Source organism: Falco naumanni, chromosome 12 (genome assembly GCF_017639655.2).
Source record: "Falco naumanni isolate bFalNau1 chromosome 12, bFalNau1.pat, whole genome shotgun sequence".
In the NCBI taxonomy this organism is placed as follows: Eukaryota; Metazoa; Chordata; class Aves; order Falconiformes; family Falconidae; genus Falco; species Falco naumanni.
This window is the reverse complement of record NC_054065.1, coordinates 1,518,188-1,538,206: the sequence shown is the minus strand read 5'-3', so window position 1 is coordinate 1,538,206 and position 20,019 is coordinate 1,518,188. Positions and strand designations below refer to the sequence as shown.

The 20,019-nt window shown below is 51.2% G+C and overlaps 2 protein-coding genes across 2 annotated transcripts in view; both read left to right on the top strand.

The window, feature by feature from the left end:
* Nucleotides 1–239: 239 nt before the first annotated feature.
* Nucleotides 240–4,886, top strand: FBLN7 (fibulin 7). Its single transcript, XM_040612390.1, has 7 exons — nt 240–499; nt 1,066–1,236; nt 1,706–1,831; nt 1,913–2,050; nt 2,141–2,278; nt 3,126–3,264; nt 3,440–4,886. Exons 1-7 carry the CDS (start codon nt 382–384, stop codon nt 3,810–3,812), a joined length of 1,203 nt encoding a protein of 400 aa, XP_040468324.1. The 5' UTR covers nt 240–381; the 3' UTR covers nt 3,813–4,886.
* A 5,741-nt stretch (nt 4,887–10,627) lies between these two features.
* ZC3H6 (zinc finger CCCH-type containing 6) overlaps nt 10,628–20,019 on the top strand; it is a 29,415-nt gene continuing 20,023 nt past the window's right edge. Inside the window, exon 1 of the mRNA XM_040611665.1 lies at nt 10,628–11,353. Within this exon, the coding sequence (XP_040467599.1) occupies nt 11,262–11,353 (92 nt within the window). The 5' untranslated portion in view covers nt 10,628–11,261. The remainder of the gene's footprint in view (nt 11,354–20,019) is intronic.

The window sequence follows — 20,019 nt, the reverse complement described above, 5'->3', positions numbered from 1 at the left end:
CTAGCTCCAGCAGGACGAAACATGAGTTATAGCATCTCTCCCAGGGCTAAGCGCGCGATTGCAGCCCTGCTTGTAGCTGCGTGACCCGTTTAGATGTAGGAGAGGGCGCCTGAGCTAGGGACTTCTCGCATGGGCTAAAACACCTCCTGCATCTGGGTAAATGGGGGGGGTAAAATCAGGTATCTCGGGGGCCTTTGATGCTGCAGAGCTCCCACAAGAGTATCACCCGCACCCGGGGCAGGCTGCATGCTGCGGTCTGGGTGCTGGGTGCTGGGTGGCGCGGCAGTATGGGGGCCACAGTGATGTGCCCCCCACTGAGTGGCCTCCCCGTCCCCACAGAGCTGCCTCAGCAGGCAGCAGCTCCTGGCTGCCATCCGGCAGATGCAGCAGCTGCTGAAGGGGCAGGAGACGCGCTTCGCTGAGGGCCTCCGCGTCATGAAGAGCCGGCTGAGCACCCTGCATGCCTCCCTGGCCAAGGCTGCCCCCGAGCCGCCGGCCGGTGAGTCCTTCCCGGGTGCCACTGGTTGCTTTTGTGGCCTCGAAAGACCCTGGGGTGGGCAGGTCGGGGTGCTTGGGGCCATGACGGGTGGGGGCTTGGGCATCTCCACGGGTGGAGATACCTGTATCCAGGTTGGCAACTCGTGCTTGTGAATCTGAGCATTTCTCCAGCCTGGTAGGGCATGGGGAGGCTCAAAAGCCCTTGGCCGCAAAGCAGAGAGCTCGTGGCAGAGCTCTGGAGGTGAGCGGGCTGGAGAACCACGTCTCCAGCGATAAGAGCCACAGCCCTATGCTGGCAGTGTGAGAGGGGCGGCAAAGATGGCACCAAGCCCCTTGCGGGTGATGCTCAGCCCCAGCATCCCTGCTGGGCTTCCACTGCGGGGCTGGATGTTACCGATTAACCTCAGCAGGCCAATATTCAAGGAAAAGTAACAGTTAAAGAGGAGGTCTTGGAGGAACTGGGCGAACTGTGGCGCAGGTGGAGTTGGGGACAGGAAAGGTCAGGGGGCGATCCCCCAAAACACCCACCTGAACACTGACACCTCCCTCCCTGCCGTGCTCTTGCAGCCTCCTGCCCTGCCCTGCAAGCCCCCGCCAACGGGAAGAAGTTTGGCACCAAATATCTGGTGGAGCATGAGGTTCATTTCACCTGTGACCCGGGATTCCAGCTCCTGGGCTCCAGCACGCGGACGTGTCAGGCCGACGGCAGCTGGAGCGGGCAGGAGCCCCACTGCACAGGTACTGCGGCGGGGGCGGGAGTGGGGGCAGGGGGACCCTGCGCGTCAGGCGCCAGAGCGGGTGCGATGTGGGTTTATTTAATTAAACATGAGCTCTGCCCAGCGGGGAGGTATCGCAGCTGCCCCCGAGTCCCAGCCGACGTCCCGGGGATGCTGCAGCTCCCATGGCTGTTGATCTGGGGTCTCTCATCCTCAAGGAGAGCTGGGATTTACAGCTGGAGCCTCACCTGCAGCTCGGCAGCAGAGATGAGGGGAAAAGACATCAGCGCTACGATGGCTCCTTGCGTTGCAGCAAACCTTTGCACCAGGGCAACGCCGCCGTGTCAGGAACAGCCAGTGTCCGCCTCTGGCGAAGCAAATGGCTATGATTGACGTGCTGTGGGGTATCGGAGTGGCCGGCGTGCGTGGCGTTCCTGTGGCTTGTTCCCAAAATAAAAAAAAAAAGCGAAACGTGGCTGCCTTTTTTGCAGAGATCAGTGAGTGCTCGAGCAGCCCCTGCCAGAACGGCGGGATGTGCCTGGAGGGGCTGAACCAGTACAAGTGCCTCTGCCCCCAGCAGTGGACCGGGGCCACCTGCCAGTACCAGGCGCAGACAGGTGGGTGACCCCCCACCCACCTGGTGTGTTTTGGGCACCCCACCTCATTTCAAACCCCCGCCCCCCACGTCCCCCCTCCAGCTCCCCCCTCCTGGAGCGTCACCGATGACCCGGCGTTCAGCCGGCAGCCCCGCTGCGCCCAGATCGAGCAGACCCAGCACTGCAGCTGCGAGCCCGGCTTCCACATGAGCGGCACGGCCGCCAACGGCCTCTGCCAGGGTGAGCCGAGCCGCGCCGTGCCGGGGGGGTGGCCGCGGGGGGGGGCCGCGGGGTCCCGGCTCTGCACCCACTCCCCTCGTCTCTCTGCAGACCTCAATGAGTGCGAGGTTTACAAGCGGGACGGGGGTCCCCGGCTCTGCGCCCACGCCTGCGTCAACCTCCCTGGCTCCTACCGCTGCACCTGCCCCGGCGGGTACGTCCTCCTGGGTGATGGCAAGAGCTGCGAAGGTGAGGCGGGGTGGGAAATCCACAGGTTTACCACTTTTTCCCAACTTGCACTATTGCTGTTTTATTTTTTCCCCTTTTTTCTCCTGGTTTGCAAGCGCTTCTGCACACAAAAGTCTTGGTGGGTTTGCAGAGAGAGGTGGGTCCTGGGCTGGGCATGGAGGGGAGAAGAATGATGCAGGTTCAAGCACAGGCAAAGACGTGTGATGCTTTGGGGCAGCATCTCGCCGAAAAAGAGCATGGGAGCCCCACTGCGGTGGTAGAGCTGTCCCCTGTGTCCGGGGCATCCCCGAGGAAAAACCACAAATCGTGTTAGAACCCAAGAATTACACAGCAAGGGGTCAGTTTGGGGGCCGGCAGCGTCTCCTCCAAAAAGAGGGGAGCTGGGGTGCGGGTTGAGAGCAAAGCAAAAGTGGCAGCAGGTAGGGAGGTGGGTGGCCAGAACTGCTGGTATGAAAGTCTCCTCCTGAAAAACAAGGATTGTTTTTTGTGCTATAAAGTGTTGATTATTGCAGTTCACAGTGAGAAAACTCATGCTTTCTCTTTTTCTCCCCGATTTCTGCATGTTTCGTAGCATCTTGCTAATGCTGCCAGCAAATTCCTGCATTCAGAGCTCCTGATTTTATTGCCAGGTATCTCAGTCGTTACGTAGGTGTTGAGGAGAGCAGGCGCAGAACTGGATTTCAGGAATTTAGGTGTTTTCAGCCACACTCTCCTACTTTTTTGATCGTATTTGATGTTTGACCCATTTCAAAGTGCTTTTGCCCATTTTCTGCCAAAAGGAACCCCTCAGTGAGGCTGGTTTGAGGTGCCCAGTGAGGCTGACCTGCTGCCCACCCCTGTTTTGCAGACATCGACGAGTGCGCCCTGTCCCAGGATAACTGCACAAGGGGGACCACCTGCATCAACATGGGGGGGAGCTTCCAGTGCGTCAGCCCCCAGTGCCCCCAGCCCGCTGGCAACATCACCTACGTCAAAACATCACCCTTGTAAGTGCGGTGGGGCGCAAAACCTGTCCCCACTTCATTTTTTGGGTGCTGGGTCCCAAAAATACATGCATAGCATCCACATGGATGCAGTGCCACTGAGGTGGGGGACACAGACCCCACATCCCTGGGGCTCCCTGAAAACCTGTGTCCCCTGCCCTGGCTTTTGCCTTTGCAGCCAGTGTGAGCGCAACCCCTGCCCGATGGAGAGCCGGTCATGCCACCAAGCACCCAAAACCATCTCCTTCCACTACCTTCCCCTGCCATCCAACCTGCTGACACCCACCCCGCTCTTCCGCATGGCCACAGCCGCGGCACCCGGCCGGCCGGGACCCGACAGCCTGCGCTTCGGCATCGTGGGGGGCAACAACCGCGGCCACTTCGTGATACAGCGCTCGGACCGGCAGACTGGGGAGCTTATACTGGTGCAGAGCCTCAAGGGTCCCCAGACCATCCAGGTGGATGTGGACATGTCTGAGTACCTGGACCGTGTCTTCCAGGCCAAGCACGTGTCCAAAATCACAGTCTTCGTCTCCGCCTACGAGTTTTAGGGGAGGCAGCAGCCGGGGCAGCTTCCCTGATGGCGATGGTCCCTGCTCCGCATCCTCCACCCAAAAGCACCAGCCCTGGGGGCAAGCGTATCCCGGGAGCTCCAGGTGACATCCCATGCCAAAGCCTCTCGGCAGCCAACCATCCTCTCCTCCGTGTTAGGGTTATTCTGCCCAGGCAGCTTTTACACCCACCTACGTGGGGGAGAAGAAAGCGACTGAGGTGCTAAAGAAATCAGGTGCAGGGGTGACCCGCGCGCCAGGCGCAGGAGGACGGTGTCCTGCAGCCTCAATGCCTACACAGCGTCGAAAACAGCGGATAGAAATCACAGCCCTTATTTCCTTTTTAATTCCTTTTTTTTTTTCTTTAGGAAATAAGTGAAGCAGGAGGAGGGAGGCTCACAGCAGCTGCTGCTCTCCTCCCCGCTGGCCCAGGCTTGCTTACACTGACCCCAGCCCCATAAAAACATGCCTCCGCTCCCCTTGGGATGCCAAGAAAACCCACGGCAGCCCGTGGGAAGGGGGCTGCTCCAGCATCTCAATCCCCTGGGGACTGACTGGGACCGGAAAATCCATCCCCACGAGACCTGGCTGGCTGTCAGTGCCCCCCTGGCGTGGGATGTGGCTGCTGGGTGAAGGAGGGGTCCCGGGGCTCTGTGGTGGGCGCCGGCGATGGGCCGGGGCTGCCCTGTGCTCCAGCCCATGGGCAGCCGATCCTTAAACCTCCCGGACTGGGTTATGCGTGCACATCTCCCCCTGCACCACGCCGTGACCTGGGGAGGGCTTTGGCTACGCTTGGTGCTCGTGTCGAGGGAGCTCGAGGTGTGAATATTTCATTTTCCCAGTCGGCCACAGCCCGCGCCCCGCTGTGTGTACGCAGCTCCCGGAACAGCTGGGGCTCCGCGGCAGCATGTGCCGGGCGGGGGACAGGCACCCCCACCCCGGGCTTGCACCCTTCCCTCTCGGTACCCGGTCCTTGCTGCAGCGCTTGTGCATGTTAACCACAAAACCCCAACGTTATGCATGTTTCTCCATTATGCTGGTTTCAGTACAATTAAAGGATGATGTAGCCTCTGAGCAGGTGCGCAGCAGAATCCGGTACCCGGCGCACGGGCGGCCGGTGGGGTCAGGGCCTGTGGAGCGAGAACCTGTCTCCATTTTTATTTCTCTGCCTTACGTTGCTTGGAAGGGGCTGGCTGACAGCAGGGTGGCTTGTCCCCAAGCATCCTCCGGAGACTTCGGGAGGAGCCCACTGCTGCCCCCCAAACAAAAGGCAGCGGGGCAGAGTCCCTTTGTGGGGCTGAGCTACACCTGCAAAAATCTTTCCCGCTCCTTGCCCCAGGGGCAAAGCCTTCACCAGACCGATCCGTGCTGCGTCTTTTGGGAGATCAAGCTTCTGGATTTTTTTAGGGGGTTACAGCTTTTCCGTGGGAGCTCGGAAGGGCGGGCAGGACCTCTCGCTGCAGAACAAGGAGGGACATTCAGCGCCTGCTCCTCACGCTGTTGGCACGGGGCTGCCGGAGCCCGGGCACGGCGGATGTTTGGGTTGGCGGGCACGCCGGCTGCGCTCCGGAGCTGGGCAGGGAAATGCATCCCAGGGTTGTGCCGGGGGAGGGAAACAACCCAACAGGCTATCTGCTCCACCCGAGTGCTTCAAAAAATTATATATACACACTTAAAATAAAATGCTTTTTTGAAAGTGTAGCTGCTTTCAAAGGCAGGTGGTGGTGGAGAGGGGTGGCCTGGCTGCAGCGGGAGCGCAGGTGCTTGCAGAGCAGCAGCTCTGGGGGTTGCCCACCTTTAGACTGGGGGGGAGTGGAGATCCGCAGGGAAAGACCCCCCAGCGCAGGAGGACAATGCCTAGGAGGACCATCCTGAGAGGAGAAAGGAGCAGCTGGTGGGGCGGCTCAGAGCTGCCTCCCTCCCAGGGGGCCGGGGTGTCCGCTCCCTGTCCTGCTGGGGACCCCCTGTTAGCCCTGGGTGGTGCAGTGGCATCACCCAGCACCATGCCGCTGGCCTCAGCACTGGGAGGCTGAAAGCTTTGTGGAGCCAGCCTGGGAAGGCCCAGCGGGAGGCTGTGCTGCAAGAGAAACCGGGATGCGATATGGATGGCAGGGGACGTGCCCGGTTTGATTTCCCCAGCGTACGTGGGGACGGATGCAGCCTGCCAGGGGAGATATCCTTTAATGCTCCGTGGCGTAAGAGCAGAGCCAGAGCCAGATGTAGCCACAAACAGACAAGACTCTGCCAAAGGGTCACAGGATGCAGGAAAAGAAAAACACCTGGGAAAAAACTGGTCCATGGGGGAGAATGCCTGGGGAAACCCATCTTCACCTTCCCCTGCCGGGACGCTGGGGGTGAAATCCTGCACGTGCCAGCTCAGTGTGCAGCCGGGCTGCGAGCAGAGGATGATGCCGGGCATGGTCAGAGGAGAGACAGCAAATGGGGAGGACATGCCGCTGGACTGCTCCACCGTGCGCCTGCATCCCGGGATGCTCCGAGCAGCAGGCGACGAGGTGTTCCTCGGAGCTACCCGGACCCCGGCCAAGTCGCATTTTGTCCAGGAAAGGGAGCAGTTGTCCTCGTGAACCCAGCCTGGCGTGTGTTTTACATTAGCGCCTTAGATAAGAGAGCAGCATTGCGGAGGCGGCTGGCTGCATCCTCATACGCCACTGAAAATCACTGCTGGAAGACAAAAGCTGTAAAGAGGAAAGGAACTGAGCTGAAATGAGGAGTATTTTATTTTGTTTAATTTTTTTTTTTATCTTTCAGGAGAAGCTGAAGACGGATGGACAGCTTTGGGGAAAGAAAACAAAGTTATGAGAAAGGAGGCTATGGAGTGGGCAGCCCGGTGGCTGCGGCTTTGCCAGAGCAGGGGCTGCCCGGTCGCAGTGGTCCAGCCTGGTCGGACGCGCTTCTGCAACGGTAAATCCAATTTACCATGTTTTAGGGATGATAAAGAAACCCCTGTGCCTGGGGATGCGCCCCTCCAAGAGATGTGGAAGAGGAGGCTGGGAGCATGGCAGGAGCAGCTCCCGGTGCCTTACTCCTGCCGTCTCCATCACCGGTCCCTAGCTGTGGTACCTCTGGCAGGGTGAATGATGTTTCATCGTCCTCGCACTAATGGCACTTTCCCCCCCACCTCGCCTCGCCAGGCTCCAGGAGCCAAAATACATGAGTCCGTTAAAAGGATTAGTTCCTGACGGGGCAGAATAGTTTCCATCTGATGCTTTAACTGGCTAACGAGGCTGGAGACGGGCGCTTGGACCTTTGCACTGGAGGCTTTTCGTTGCAGCACAACCCCGAACTGACAACATTTTCCTAATTCCCGAGGCCAGGGTGAACTGGTTTCCCCTCTCCGGGACGGGCTGGCACGCCGCCGGGGCTTGTGAAGCCGTGCCCGTCTTCCCAGCCGCTTCTCGCCTGCCTGGAGGGCCAGGGCTGAGCCGGGAAGCTCAGCCACCTCTCCCAGCATTAGCTGGCTGCAGATCTCCCTTTCAGCCCCAGAAACGTTTAAGGTCGGCTCTCCAGTGTCTGGACTGGGCTGCATACTTCTGGCCAGCATTTGAGCTGACTAAAGGAGATTTTTTTTTTCCTCCCCCCTCCCACAGCAGCCGATCCGGCATCTTGCAGACTTCCCAAGCCTGGAATGTGTAGAGAGAGGCTCTTCTGGCCCCAGTAAATACAACTTCTCGTCGGGATAATAATATTCTGGAGCTCAAAAAATAGCTGGTTTGCCTGTGCTCCCCGTCCGCGGGCTAAGGGCAGGCAGTGGCCAGCACAGCTGGCTCCAGATGTGCTCCATGTGCCCTGGGAGGGGGCAGCTGCCCTGCCCCAGCCCCAAAGCCGCTGTCTCTGACCCCAAATGGCTGGGGCGCGAGGATACAAACACTGAAGACCTCGCATGGAGGTGGCCTTGGGGGGAGGCTACGCTGCACCTGCCGAGGTGCCAGGGGAGAAATACGGTGCCTTGGAAATTCCGAGATCTGTGTGGGGAAGCACTCCCTCTCTTCTTCTTCACCCCACGAGAGGAGACAAGCCCCAAACTCAGGGCAGGGGTGAAAGGAGGCGACCACAGCTTCACGTCCCGTTTCCTCCTCCTACTCATCCTCCTCCTTCCCAAATGCATTCCTGATGGGCCTTTCCCTGCTGAGCATCCTTGCACTCCTCCCCTTCAGCCTAACAAGGCACATGCCTGCAAACAAAAGAATGATAATTCTCTCTCGGCGCACAAGAGAACATCAGGTTATTTTCAACTGCAGGTGATAAAATCTGAATTTTATGACCTAGCTAGCGTCCCCAAGTAGCCCGTGCCTGGTACACGGTGCATCCATCAGCGCTACCACATCTCCTCCCACCCCACAGGATCATATCGTAGCTGAAGTCCTTGCTGAAGCAAAAGCACAAGCACACACACCAAAACACTTACTAATCCCGTTATGGGCCTTAATGAAGAGCTGAACCATGACATTTTTATTTGTTGTGGTTGCTAGGTATGTTGCTATGCTCCCCACACCGTACCCCAAATCCCAGTGTATTTGTGATATCTGAGAGCGCATACTGGAGATTTGTTTAGCTGCTATTGCCAAATTTAGTTAAACTTTTAAAAAAAAAAAAAAAAAAAAAAGCCATTCAGGAGCTTCTCAGAAGCATACCTTTTTCCCCGACAAAGTAAACATGCGTAGGAACATTTAAACAACAGCTACACGCTGCTTGTGTTGACACATTTTTGTTTAAAACGAATTTTTGTACCTGTGTGTGTTGCAAAAAAAGCAAGAGCCAGGCTTTCATTCTCAATTTTAGATCCCCCTTTTCTGGGGGGGTGTCCCTGTGTCGTCCCTCCCCCTTGCCTGTAGACATTAGCTCCTGGGCTGCACACCACTCTGAGACACGCTGATGGGACTAATTAGCCTTAATCAGCCCTAATGGCCCTCAGCAGCCCCACCTGAGGCTGCCACCCACACCCTTCCCATGCTCCCTGAAGCCCTATTTCAGTCCTGGAGCCTCAGGTGAGTTGGTCTTCAGTTCAGTGTTGTGGCTTGATTTTGGACTTGTCTCATCTCTCTTATCTTGTCTGGTGACCTGGACTCTTGGTTGAACTTGGCCACGATCTCCTGCCCTGCTCCTCTTGCTCAAGTACTAGCCTGGTATGTGAGACCATGGGGAGATGGCTCTTCCCTTGTGGATGTGTGGCCACGCTTTGCCTCTGCGTAAGTGGAAAAATGCCCCTACCCAGTGGGAACTGATGTGGGTGTTCTCTCTTTTCTTAATTTTTTTTTTTTTTGCTAGGATTGCTGGCACTGGAAAGAAAAAGTCATATGTCCCAAAAAGCCCCATAAGCCAGGGAGAGTAGCCTGTAAAGGAAAATAAGTTGATGTAACTTATTTGGGATTATTCCAGAAAGTTTTTGACAAAGTCCCTCAAAAGACAATGTTAAAAGAAAGACTGTAAAATGGTTAGAGAACAACAAACAAGCTTCTCCTGGGGACTGTGAACTGCTGAGAGTCAGCAGGACCAGAGTAGGGACACACAGCCAGCTCTCAGCATGCGGAGATCCAGCAGGTGGGATGGATATCACGGTCTCGGTGCCAGCGTTGTTGTAAACAGACACATAAAGTTTATGGAAGAAACGATGAGCAATGAGGTGACAACATTAGCAGCTGATGCTATTGGAGACGGACAAAACCGCCCTGAAGTGAAGGTACTGAACTTGGAGATGCAGTACTGCAAAAGAGTATGAAATACACTGAAAATGCAAAATGCCAAGAGCTACTGCCAGTTCCTGGACGATGCGCAGCGAGGGCCCGGGGCAGCGTGGCCCTGCAGCGGCTGCGGCCCGGCAGGAGCTGCGCGAGGTGTGGGGCCGGTCACGGCCCTGCCGGCAGCACCAAGTTAACCTTACAGAGTTAAGCACAAAGTGAAAATTAAGAGTTATCAATGCAAACATGGCAAATTTGGTGGTGCCCACCCCCAACCCCCCCCAGCCTTATTGGCTTCAATAACGCTCCTCAGCACGCTGCTCCGTAGGTGGGTTTCTTAACGTGACTGAATTGCCACCTGATGCACAAAACAAGTTGTTGGCGCGATGCCAGCAGAAATGTGCCGTCCCTGACCCCCGTACACTTTGGTACAGCTATGGTCACTGTCTCGCCCTCGCCGGTGCCGGCTGTACGGCACCGTGACGGCAGCTCCCTCACCGGGCCCCGCCAGCCCGCACGGTGTTCTAGGCCCTTGTCTTAAAACGCCGCCTGGCCTGAAGAACGGCAGGGTGACGGCCGCCACCGCGGGGGGCCGCCCATCTTGCAACCGCACCGGGGAGGGAAACGTTATTTTTAATTAAAGCGGCAATCTCAGAACCAACTAATCGCCGGGGGGGCGGGCCTAGGGCTCCCGGGGGGGGGGGGGGGGGCCCAGCGCAGGCTGCGGCCGGCCCGGCGAGGGAACCGGGCCCGGGCTCTCGCGAGGCGGCGCGGGGCGGAAGCGAGCTCCAGGGAGCCGGGAAGGGGGAGGGGGCGGCCCGGAAGGGCCATAACGGGGCAGCGGCCGCCATTAAGCCGCCGCCGCCATAACGGCGGCCAGGGCGCGCACGTGACGCCAGCCCGCACGCGGCGGGGCCCCGCCCCCTCGCCTCACCTCACACCGCCCCCCCCCGCTGGCGCGCGCACGTCGCCCCGGGGGAGGGCGGGGCCCCGCCGCCGCGCTCGCGCGACGTCACGGCGGCGTGACGGGCGGCGCGCCGCAGCCAATGGGCGGCCCGGGCGGTGAGGTGACGCGGCGCGGCGGCGGCCAATAGCGGCGCGCGGGGGGCGGCGCGGCGGCGGCGGCGGAGGAGGAGCGTGGACCGCGGGCAGCGGCGGCCAGCGTGAGGCGACGCCATCGCGGCCCCGACGGGCGCGGAAGACGCAGTGGTGGTGGCGGCGCGTGCGGGCCGCGGCCGCTGAGCGAGCTGGGGGCAAGCGCCGGGGGTCGTTGCCGCCGCCGCCGTTCTCCTCCTCCTCCGCCGCCGCCGCCGCCGCTGCCGCCATTTTGTGAGAGTGCCTCGAGCGGGCGCCATGTTTGTAAGGAAGAATTAGGGCAGCCATCTCCGGCCACCAGCACCTCCCTTCCCCCGTGTGTGTGTCCTCTCGTTCTCCTGTGCCCCGGGCCTGCTCCTCCGAGCCGCCGCCGCTGCTGCCTCCTCCTCCTCCTGCCCGCGCGGGGCGGCCGGGCTCAGCCTGTGCAGCCTCGCCCTGCACTGAGTGCCCGTTAGTGTCTCACTAAGTAACCGTGAGTGAAACCTTCATCATCTCTCCTCACTGAGGGACCCGACCCTCCTCCTCACCGAGCCGCCCCCAGAGCGGCTGTGCGCGCCGCCGCCGCCGCCACCTCCTCCTCCTCCCTCCGCACCACGGGCAGCGGCAGTGTCCTGCCTTCCTCCACCTCCCTCCTCCTCACCACACCACAGCCAGCACAATGGCCTTTGAAAGCCTGTTCTCCAAACCCCCAAACCCAGTTCTTGACCCAAACATGCCCGACTCTGACAGGCAACATGCAGGGGACGAAAGGTCGAGTAACATTCTTCTCTCTCTCCGCTTCTCATAATGATGATACTAGTGGGGTGATGATGATGCTGATAATGATGATGATGATGATGCTGTCTGTTAATGTGCCTAGGGGGTTAACAATGTTTTTGTGGGGGCAGGTCACCTTCAGGCTGGAAGAGCGGTGAGGACTGGGGTGGTGGTGGTGGGAATGCAAGGAGGAGGGGAGGGGGGGGGTCTCACTGAATTAGAAGTGCATTATTAGTAAGGTTTTATTTTTTGGAATGCATGCCTTTTACATCTTCATTTATTTATTCTGGCTGGGAAGGGGGACTGTTTTCCATTTCTTTCCATAAATTGCACTTTCCAGGGGGTGTCTGTTGAATGTCACCATTGTTCTTTTTCTCCCTTGCCCTGGCGCTGCTAGTCAGGTAGGAAAGGGTGCTTTGAGTTGGGGTGGTTTGGTGTGGGTTGGTTTTTTTGTTGTTTTTGTTTATACAATAATCTCTCACTAGATCCATATTTAACTTCATTTTCTTGCCAGATTACACCTTACACATTTAACTGGATCTTTTTTTATGCAGATTAAGGTCTGACTGACGTTATCTTTCCTACCTCTCAATCCCCATGCGCAGAAAACCAGAGTCCTGTTCCTGGTGAAAGGACCTCTGTTCCTCCCTCCCTTTCTCTCCTGCAGCTGCTGGAAATTCAGATCCTTTCTCCAGGCAGCCCTGGCCTTCCTGAACTAGTTCCAAAAATACTATGCCAGGATGACAGCTAGCAGTCCTTCAGTCTACATCTACTCAGAGCATTCATGACACAACCGCAGGAGTTAAAAATGCTGGTTTTTCAACAGCTGGGCTTCAGTCTGTCCTCCCCACACAACTCCACAACCGTGCTTGGTACTTGCTTCAGAAGACTGAAAAACACTGGGGTGGGGGGGGGGGGGGGAAAAAAAAAAAAGGGGGGGGCTTGTGAGCGAGCATAACTGTCACCTCTCTGGAGAAAGAGCCGCTAATTCTGCATTACAAATTGGGAAGTGGAGGGCCGCACGAGCCGAATGACTGGTCCAAAAATTGTACTGCGATTTAGTGACAGGTTCAGGGCAGATCCCCGAGCTGCTGATTCTTGTTTTCACCTTCCTGCTTTTAATTGTGAAACAGTTTTAAGTTGTGTCATACTGTATGTTCCAAAAAGAAAAGGAAGAAAAAAAAAAAAGTGTTGTGTAAAAAGCAAACTAGTAATCCACTGGGATTGCTGAAGATAGGGCATAACTATGTATTAAAACTGCGCAGCAGTAGCAGGCAAAGTGTTTTAGAGTTCCTGGAGTTAGTAAGTCTGTGACTTTTTACTGTTTCAGGGATTAAAAATACTTCATGTTTTAAAGTCCTCCTTGAGGACAAGCCCAAGTTACCCGCTGTTCTGCTGGAAGCGTAGTTTTTCTAACTTGGAGTTACTCATGTGATGTTGACAAGTAGAGTTCCTCTAACCAGCCGTTCTCACCAGTACGCCTGTTGTTACACTGGTAAATGATGAAATAGAATAAATAAGTACTACCTAATAGTCTAATGTCCTTTTAATACAGGTTAATTTATTAAAATGGCTTTATAATGTTTTAATCTTGGTAGAGCAGAAGACAATAAACACATCTACCTGTTAAATAATACTTTCTGTAAACAAGACTTCTATAAAACTTCTGCTCCCCTCTAATCCGAGATGAGCGTAGTAAAGTGTATTCTTAATACACCTAGACCATTGTTTAAAAAAGGCCCCAAATAGAAGTCTTTGTATGATATTAGGTGCACAAATGTAATCCTGTCAAAATCTAATATTTTAACTCTGAAGTTGATAAAAGATTTCCCTACTTCCCTCTGTGAAGGCCTGAAGAGAAACAGGGTCTTTCCTGTCCACAGGCAACATGGCTGACTCACCAAGGGGAGGGGCAGCACAGCTTTAACTATGAACACTTTTTTTTTTTTTTTTCTTTTTTTTAGTGCTGTGTTGGTTTTGTCCAGTCTCTGTTGTCAGTTGAAAAACCAGTTGCAAGGTCCGCTGAAAGGATGCAAGTACCTGATAGCTCATATTCTTCTGAGTTACCTTGAACTGGGGTCTCGGTGTCATACTTGTTTGGTGTTTTGATATTAACATGTCTCGTTTCAATATGGTTTATCATGCAGTCAATTTTTTACTACATTGGTAGCTCAGGTCTAGCGTACTGTAGGTACAGCCTATAAGAGGAAGCTGCTGAAATCATTTAACAGATCAATTTGTGCAGCCTAAATTAATAGCATTTCTGTTAACATTTAGTTAGCTTGATTTTGAACTGATCTGTAGAATTACAAAGTTGGTTAGTGTTTTTGAGCAGTAGAAAGCAGTAAAAAAACCTTGTCTGTCCACGCTTTGAATGTTCTGAGTTAAAGATTGTTTTAATCCAAAGTCTTTCTTTTCCTGGTTTATAGGTGGGGCACCTGATTAAATGAGGAGGGTTTTTCATTCTCTGAATATTTTTAGTTAACTCATCATGGAGACGTTGTCTTTTGATGAAGTATTAGAGACTTTCTACACATAGATACTGGGTGTCCTTTAAAATTTTTTCCTGTAAGATTAGATTTTATTGAGGGTTGCTTGTTACATAGGCAGGGTAAAAAAGTCTTGAGGCAGGGTGCAGGCATGCTCAGTTACAGTAAAGAAATACACCAGTTTGTAAATGTGCAGGATTATTGCTCTCTTCTGGAGGTCAGCAAGGTCTGATTACTTGCACCAATTTGTGGTTGCTGTTGCCATCATCTGCGGGAGTGGCTGCTTCACGTTTCTCCTAAACTCTTGTTTTGTAGGCATTGTCCCACCTGTATGTCATGTTGTTGGTGAGTGTACGTGCCTAAGCGAAGAACTAAATGCTCGTCACAAATATAAAAGCAATCAGTCCTTGTGCAGACTTCGGTGGACTTTGATTTTCTGACTAATAGTGAGCTATTACAGGCATGAGAAGGACTTGTTTGCTACAGTTGGTTCCGCATTTGAAATTGGTGCCAGTTTTACAATTGCCAGGAACTTCAGAAAATAACTTGGAGCTCATTTATTTTTAAAATCTAAAATGTTATCTTGGTAGTGATACTTTGTTGGCTATCTCTGCTTTACTGTCATTTAATCTCCAGACTTGGAGATTTCTTACACCATTATCTGCTGTAAATATAGCAGTGACCTAACGATAGGTCTGAACATTGAGATGCTAACTCACAGATCACAGAAGTGCAAGTAATGCTTCTGTAGCCAGCACGGTCTTACGAGCTGCACTGCGAGTGTAAGTATCAGGCCCCTTTTAACATGCTCCTGGTACAATAAAGGAAGTTCTGCATTGGAGACAGCTCTCTGACAGACACCTGAGTGGCTAGGGAACTTGCTGTAGAAAATTGTCCTGATTTTTGCGGAGGGTGTTTGGAAATGCCGCTTCAAAACTGGGCTTGTCTGTTGCATTTCAGGTTCCTTTTCCCGAGAGAGCCAGGCTAATCCTCATTGTACGCTTTCATTACATATTTGATACCATTTTTACATTTTAAAATGAAGTTGGTACAGTCACTTTCTTACTCAAGATAAACTGATTGGAGTTTTATGAAGTGTAGCTGAAGTGTTTGGTTATGCGAGTCCGCCTGCTGTGGTGCTGCTCTTCCAAAGCCTCTCCTTCACCAGCTGCCTGTGCATGGTGTACATCCAGATGAGCTAGGTGAATAGAGAGGCTCTACCCAGCCACCCCTTTGCTTTTATTTTCCCAGTTTCCTCTTGCAGCTGTCTTAGGAATTGCCTGCTCCCTTCCCCTGTACCAGTTTTGCACTCCTGTCCTCATCAAGCATGATTTACACTGCTGCTCTAACAGGTCTGTCTGGTTCACTGTAATGGAGACCTGCTCGGCTAAATTACAGCCAGTGGCAAGTAAAGGGAAAAATGCAAGTGGTGGTTTGTAACCAAGATGAGTAACAGCAAACTGAAATTTGTGTTACATACCTGAGTTGTAGGTTTTCTCCGTTACTGCTTAGCCAATATTGTATTGCAAGCGGCTTTGCCTGTGTCTTGTTGTGATCCACGTGGCTCCTCAGCTCTGTGAAGCACCACAGCATTACAGATCAGGGAAGTGTTTGTGGAGCAGAAGGGCTAAAGATCTCAAATCCTAGTTGCTGTTGTCCAGCCTGACTGCTCTGCCGGTTTCCCTTGCCACGAGGCTTCCAACCATCTTCGTTTAAACTTGACTACTTAAATGTATCTCTTTTATTCAGCCTGGTGCTTTAATGCCCTCTGTCCACGTGTGCATATTTGGTTTGAAAATGTTTACTTACAGCTGTTCTTAGAGATATTTTTTGTTTCACTGATAGTTAATCACCGGGGAATGTGTCTGTGTTAAGTTGAAGTTGGCTGTGATCACTGAATGCAGCCTTGTAGCGATTTATTGGTTTTGAGCATGATTTCAAACCTTGCTTTGACATTAGGAAACTAGGAAGCGAAGAGATAATCGCTCCCAAATACGCCCTGTGGGCAAACAAGGCTTGCTCGCCATCCCTAGCAAACATTGCAGGAGTGACAGAAACGTAGCTGGCTTATGTAGCTGTTACTCCTCATCCTCCTGGGGAGGAGAAGGTGGTGGCCTGTGTGACTTCCAGTAATTTCTTCTATGGTATTCAACCCTGGAGATGGTTAGGCAGCAGGGTGAGAATGTGGGCTTGCCAGAAGTTGCTCGTTGGCCTCCAGTGCCACCACAGGAAGCTGTATTTTGGCACGCCTCACTGCTGTCTTTCTTGCTTCCTTCCTCCATTTTATGGGAACACCGTATCTGTTACGGCCTCCTCTGGGGATGAAAACAAAACAGAGGTTAAAAACCCCAAGCAATCTAGCCTATAACTTTTTGTGATGCATTTTCACCGCCTGGCTGTGGATTAAAATAACTTCATATTTACAGAGTGGTCAAAACTAATGGGTGGCTGAAAAGTGCCATGAGTGAGCTGCGTAACATTGTCAAAGAAGCCAGTGCTGATTATCAGTGGATGCTGGCTTGTTGTGTTAACTGCAAAAACACCTTCTAGTTTTGTAGTTATTTTCCCTATTTCGTAAATTCTTTAGTAGCATGCTTGGACAAACTTATTTAATGAATGTTAGCCCTCATTTTGGACGAGTAATTTCATGTCATCAAAATGCATCTGAGTTATTGTGCTCTTCCTAATTTTATAAAACCAAAGTCTTACCTGTTGAGAGTATTTCACATTTGTCTTGTGATCACAAACAGGACAGAGAGAAAGCATGTAATGATGAGAAGGGATAGCTGTGTGTGTCTGTGTGGTCACGAGTGTGGCATAGCACCATGTTATTCTAGATGCATTTGGTTTGGAAAATATGTGCAGGAGGGTTACATGAAGCAGCAGGAGTGTGTGAGGGCCTAGAATAGAGGGGTTAAGGGAGAAAACTAGTTTGGGGTACTAAGAAGACCGTGCCCAAAGGAAACTAAGGAGGAAAAATGTCCAGGAGGGGTGTAAGGCTTTTTCACTAAATAAGTCTCGACCATTATCAAAAACACTCGAGTACCTTACCATCAGGTTAAACTCTCTCTCTCCTGCATTGTATGTCCTTATCACAGATCCTCAGAGGTCAGCAGAGCAGGTGTATGATGCTGTTACCAGCCCCTGTGAATTAAAGGGCTGTTAACCGTACTGTTTCTGTATGAGAAGATGAGTTTTTGGACATCCTCGATGTTTTCTGATAACCCATCTCTTCTAGAACTAATCACAGAAAAAAGAGGTTAAGGTTTAACAATGTACTCACTCTAGGAAGAAATCAATTTTGTTTTCTTTTTGGACAGTAATACTCAGTCATCACCAGAAATTGGTAGCTAAAAAAATAATTTATTAATTAATGTGTTAGAGATCTTCTCATGTGTAAAGTTTCCATTCCTGCTGCTGTGTTCTTTCTCTGTGTGTACAAGAAGTAAATGGGAGATGTTTGCAGCCTTTAATTATTTCTACTATGTACTTTTTCTGGTCTTGGTAATACTTTCGGAAAGTCTTGGCCGTTAATATTATTTTTAAGGCTTATTCTAATAAATAAAGGCAAAAGCATCGTATTGTAAACCAAAATGTAATTGTTTTTAAATGAGACCTTACTCAGCTGTGAATCAAGCCTACCAAAACCAGACTGAACAGAAAATAACGTTTGATGATGGAGAGTCACATTTTGGTTGCACAGTTTTGTTCATGTAACGTCTTAAAACATACAGAGCTATGGTTCTCACGTAGCATCTGCTCTACCTGCAAGTATGTGAAGTAATTCTGTTAGGAAGATTGGAAAAACAGTCCCACAGGGAAAACTCTTTTTAGTTTTCTTAAAATATTTCAGAGCTACAATTGTCAGTGTACTGAGAAAATGCGTCTTGGTTTTGTATCTTGGACTTAAGGAGCTTGAGTTGTAAATCTTCTTTGAACATAAAGAATGCTATTTTTAAAAATGCCTCAGACTAAGGACAGGAAAGGTTAAGTTAAAGCTGAGTTTGAATGTTAGAAATAAATAGTAAACACTAGAGTAATGGTGAGTTACTTTATGCGTGGATTTCTGTTTTCCCTAACCGAATATTTGCATAACTGCTCTTTCGGTGATTTCACCAGGCTGATTCTCCCTGAAAGACAATTTGGCTTCTGTGCCTTTCTAATCCATTTTGGAGATGCTCTAGAAATACGCTTGCGACAGTGGAAGCGCTTTCAGGTTTTCTTTTCACATATCCATCAATCTCTGAGTTATTTGGAGATTGTGGAAGAGGGAGTGATCCATCAGGGATTTTAGTGCTTTCTGTTGCATTTGGAGATGAACCAAATATTTTTTGTGCCTTTCTAGTCCTTGGTCAGGGGCTGATAAGAAAGATCACGGCCAGTATGCTGTGTTTTGTTTAGTTAGGATTTATTTAGCTTGTGGCGTCCAGGTGAGGTTACTTAATTTTGCATCTCCTGTGTTCTGGACTGCAAGATTGCATTTGCTGGCCCATGGGTTATGAGTAGTACCGTATGGCAGCTTGTTTTAATCATTCAAGTCGTTCAGGGCTCTTTATGAAGGAGTTCCAGTAGGTCAGACAGCATTAGCCAAACGCCTCTGAGCAATTTAAACTGGGTATTTAATGAAGATGCTTTTATTTCTCTTCCAAAATACGGGTGTTTGGAAGGGGCTTGGGATGGGACAGGCTTGGTAATGCTGGCTGAGATCTCTGGCTAGAGATGTGTTAACCTCTTCTGCTGTTTTCAGTGCCAGAATTTTATACCACAGGTCTGCTCTGTAATAGGCCAGGGATTAACTTCTGTTAATCTGAAGACATGTATCAGATCTAGTTCAGCCTTTGCATATACTAGTACAGAATACAAGAAAATAAGACAGGGCAGAAGTTAAAAATTGCAAGTGTTGTTCCTTCAGTGCAGAGGCTTTTAGACTCCAGAGGTATGCGTTGTGTAGGCATCGTAAACTGTTCCGCCCACAGCTTGTTGGCATTATTGCAGTGAAGTTTGTTTTTGTGGGGTATTCTTTTGTGGGGCAGGGTAGTTGAAAGAGAAGTGAATCTTGGAAAAGACAACAAAGTTATACTAGATCAAGACAATTTTTATTTTTGTGTATCAGGCATTTCCAGCAATAATAAAACATACTAAGGTACTGTGTAAACCCAGATTATTCTGTAAGCAAGAACCTCTACTTTGCAAAACCTAAGTTCATATAGTCTCTTGTTAGATGAACGTTGCCATTTGTTTGCTGTAGATATCTGCCAGAGGGAAAGCAACCTAACATTCAGACCCATTTCCTAGAAAATCATCTGCTAGCTGTGTTTTTTCTGGATCACGTGGGTTTGTTGACTTCTGTTACTCATAGTGGAAAAGGAGGTAGTCTTGGGTTACATCACTGAAAGCCCTTCCCAAAGCCTGTGGGATATATTTAGGAAGTGAACTTCTAAAAGGGGTGGTTTCTGCACTCACTTTCTAGTGTACAGCTCCAGTCTGTATTTTAAACAGGAAAAAAAAAAAGCCTATAAAATGGAATGTAATTTCTGTCCTATCACTTCCTTTAAACTTTCTTTGAAGAATAATTATTTTCAAGAAGGTGATACATTTTTGACCATTATCTTTTCAAATCATATTTACATAGGGTTTTTTTGTGTATGTCTGGGTTGGTGGTGGGGTTTTTTGCTTTTTTTTTTGGTTGGGTTTTGGGGTGGGTTTTTTTTTTTTTGCATTCTTGAGGTTTGATGCTTGGAAAACTCTAGGATGTTGTGGAAAGAATTCAGGCATTTGGGGATTAGAGGACTTTCGTAATCTTACCCTTGAAATGCAATCTAAAGGATAGTAGTACTGATATTCTGCACAATTGTTTTACCTAGAAAGTTACTTGTGTCCTGTGCGCATCCCAGAAGTGTAAACATATGGGGGCAGTTCTCAAAGGAACTGGTAACTGCTAAATACCTTATTTCCCAAAGAGTGTTTTCAGTAGGCATTTTACATGAGAGGATATTTTAATTGAGTGGATGTCCTTGAGAGAGTAAGTTTAGCTGACGTCAAAATACAAAAGATTTTTTTTCTAATAACGGCAGGTGTTTCATAAATATTTGTGTTCGTTTCATTAGGCATACTTTATTAATCAAGTGTCTCCTGGAAAGATGTGACAGATGCTTTTGTGGGATATTGTCT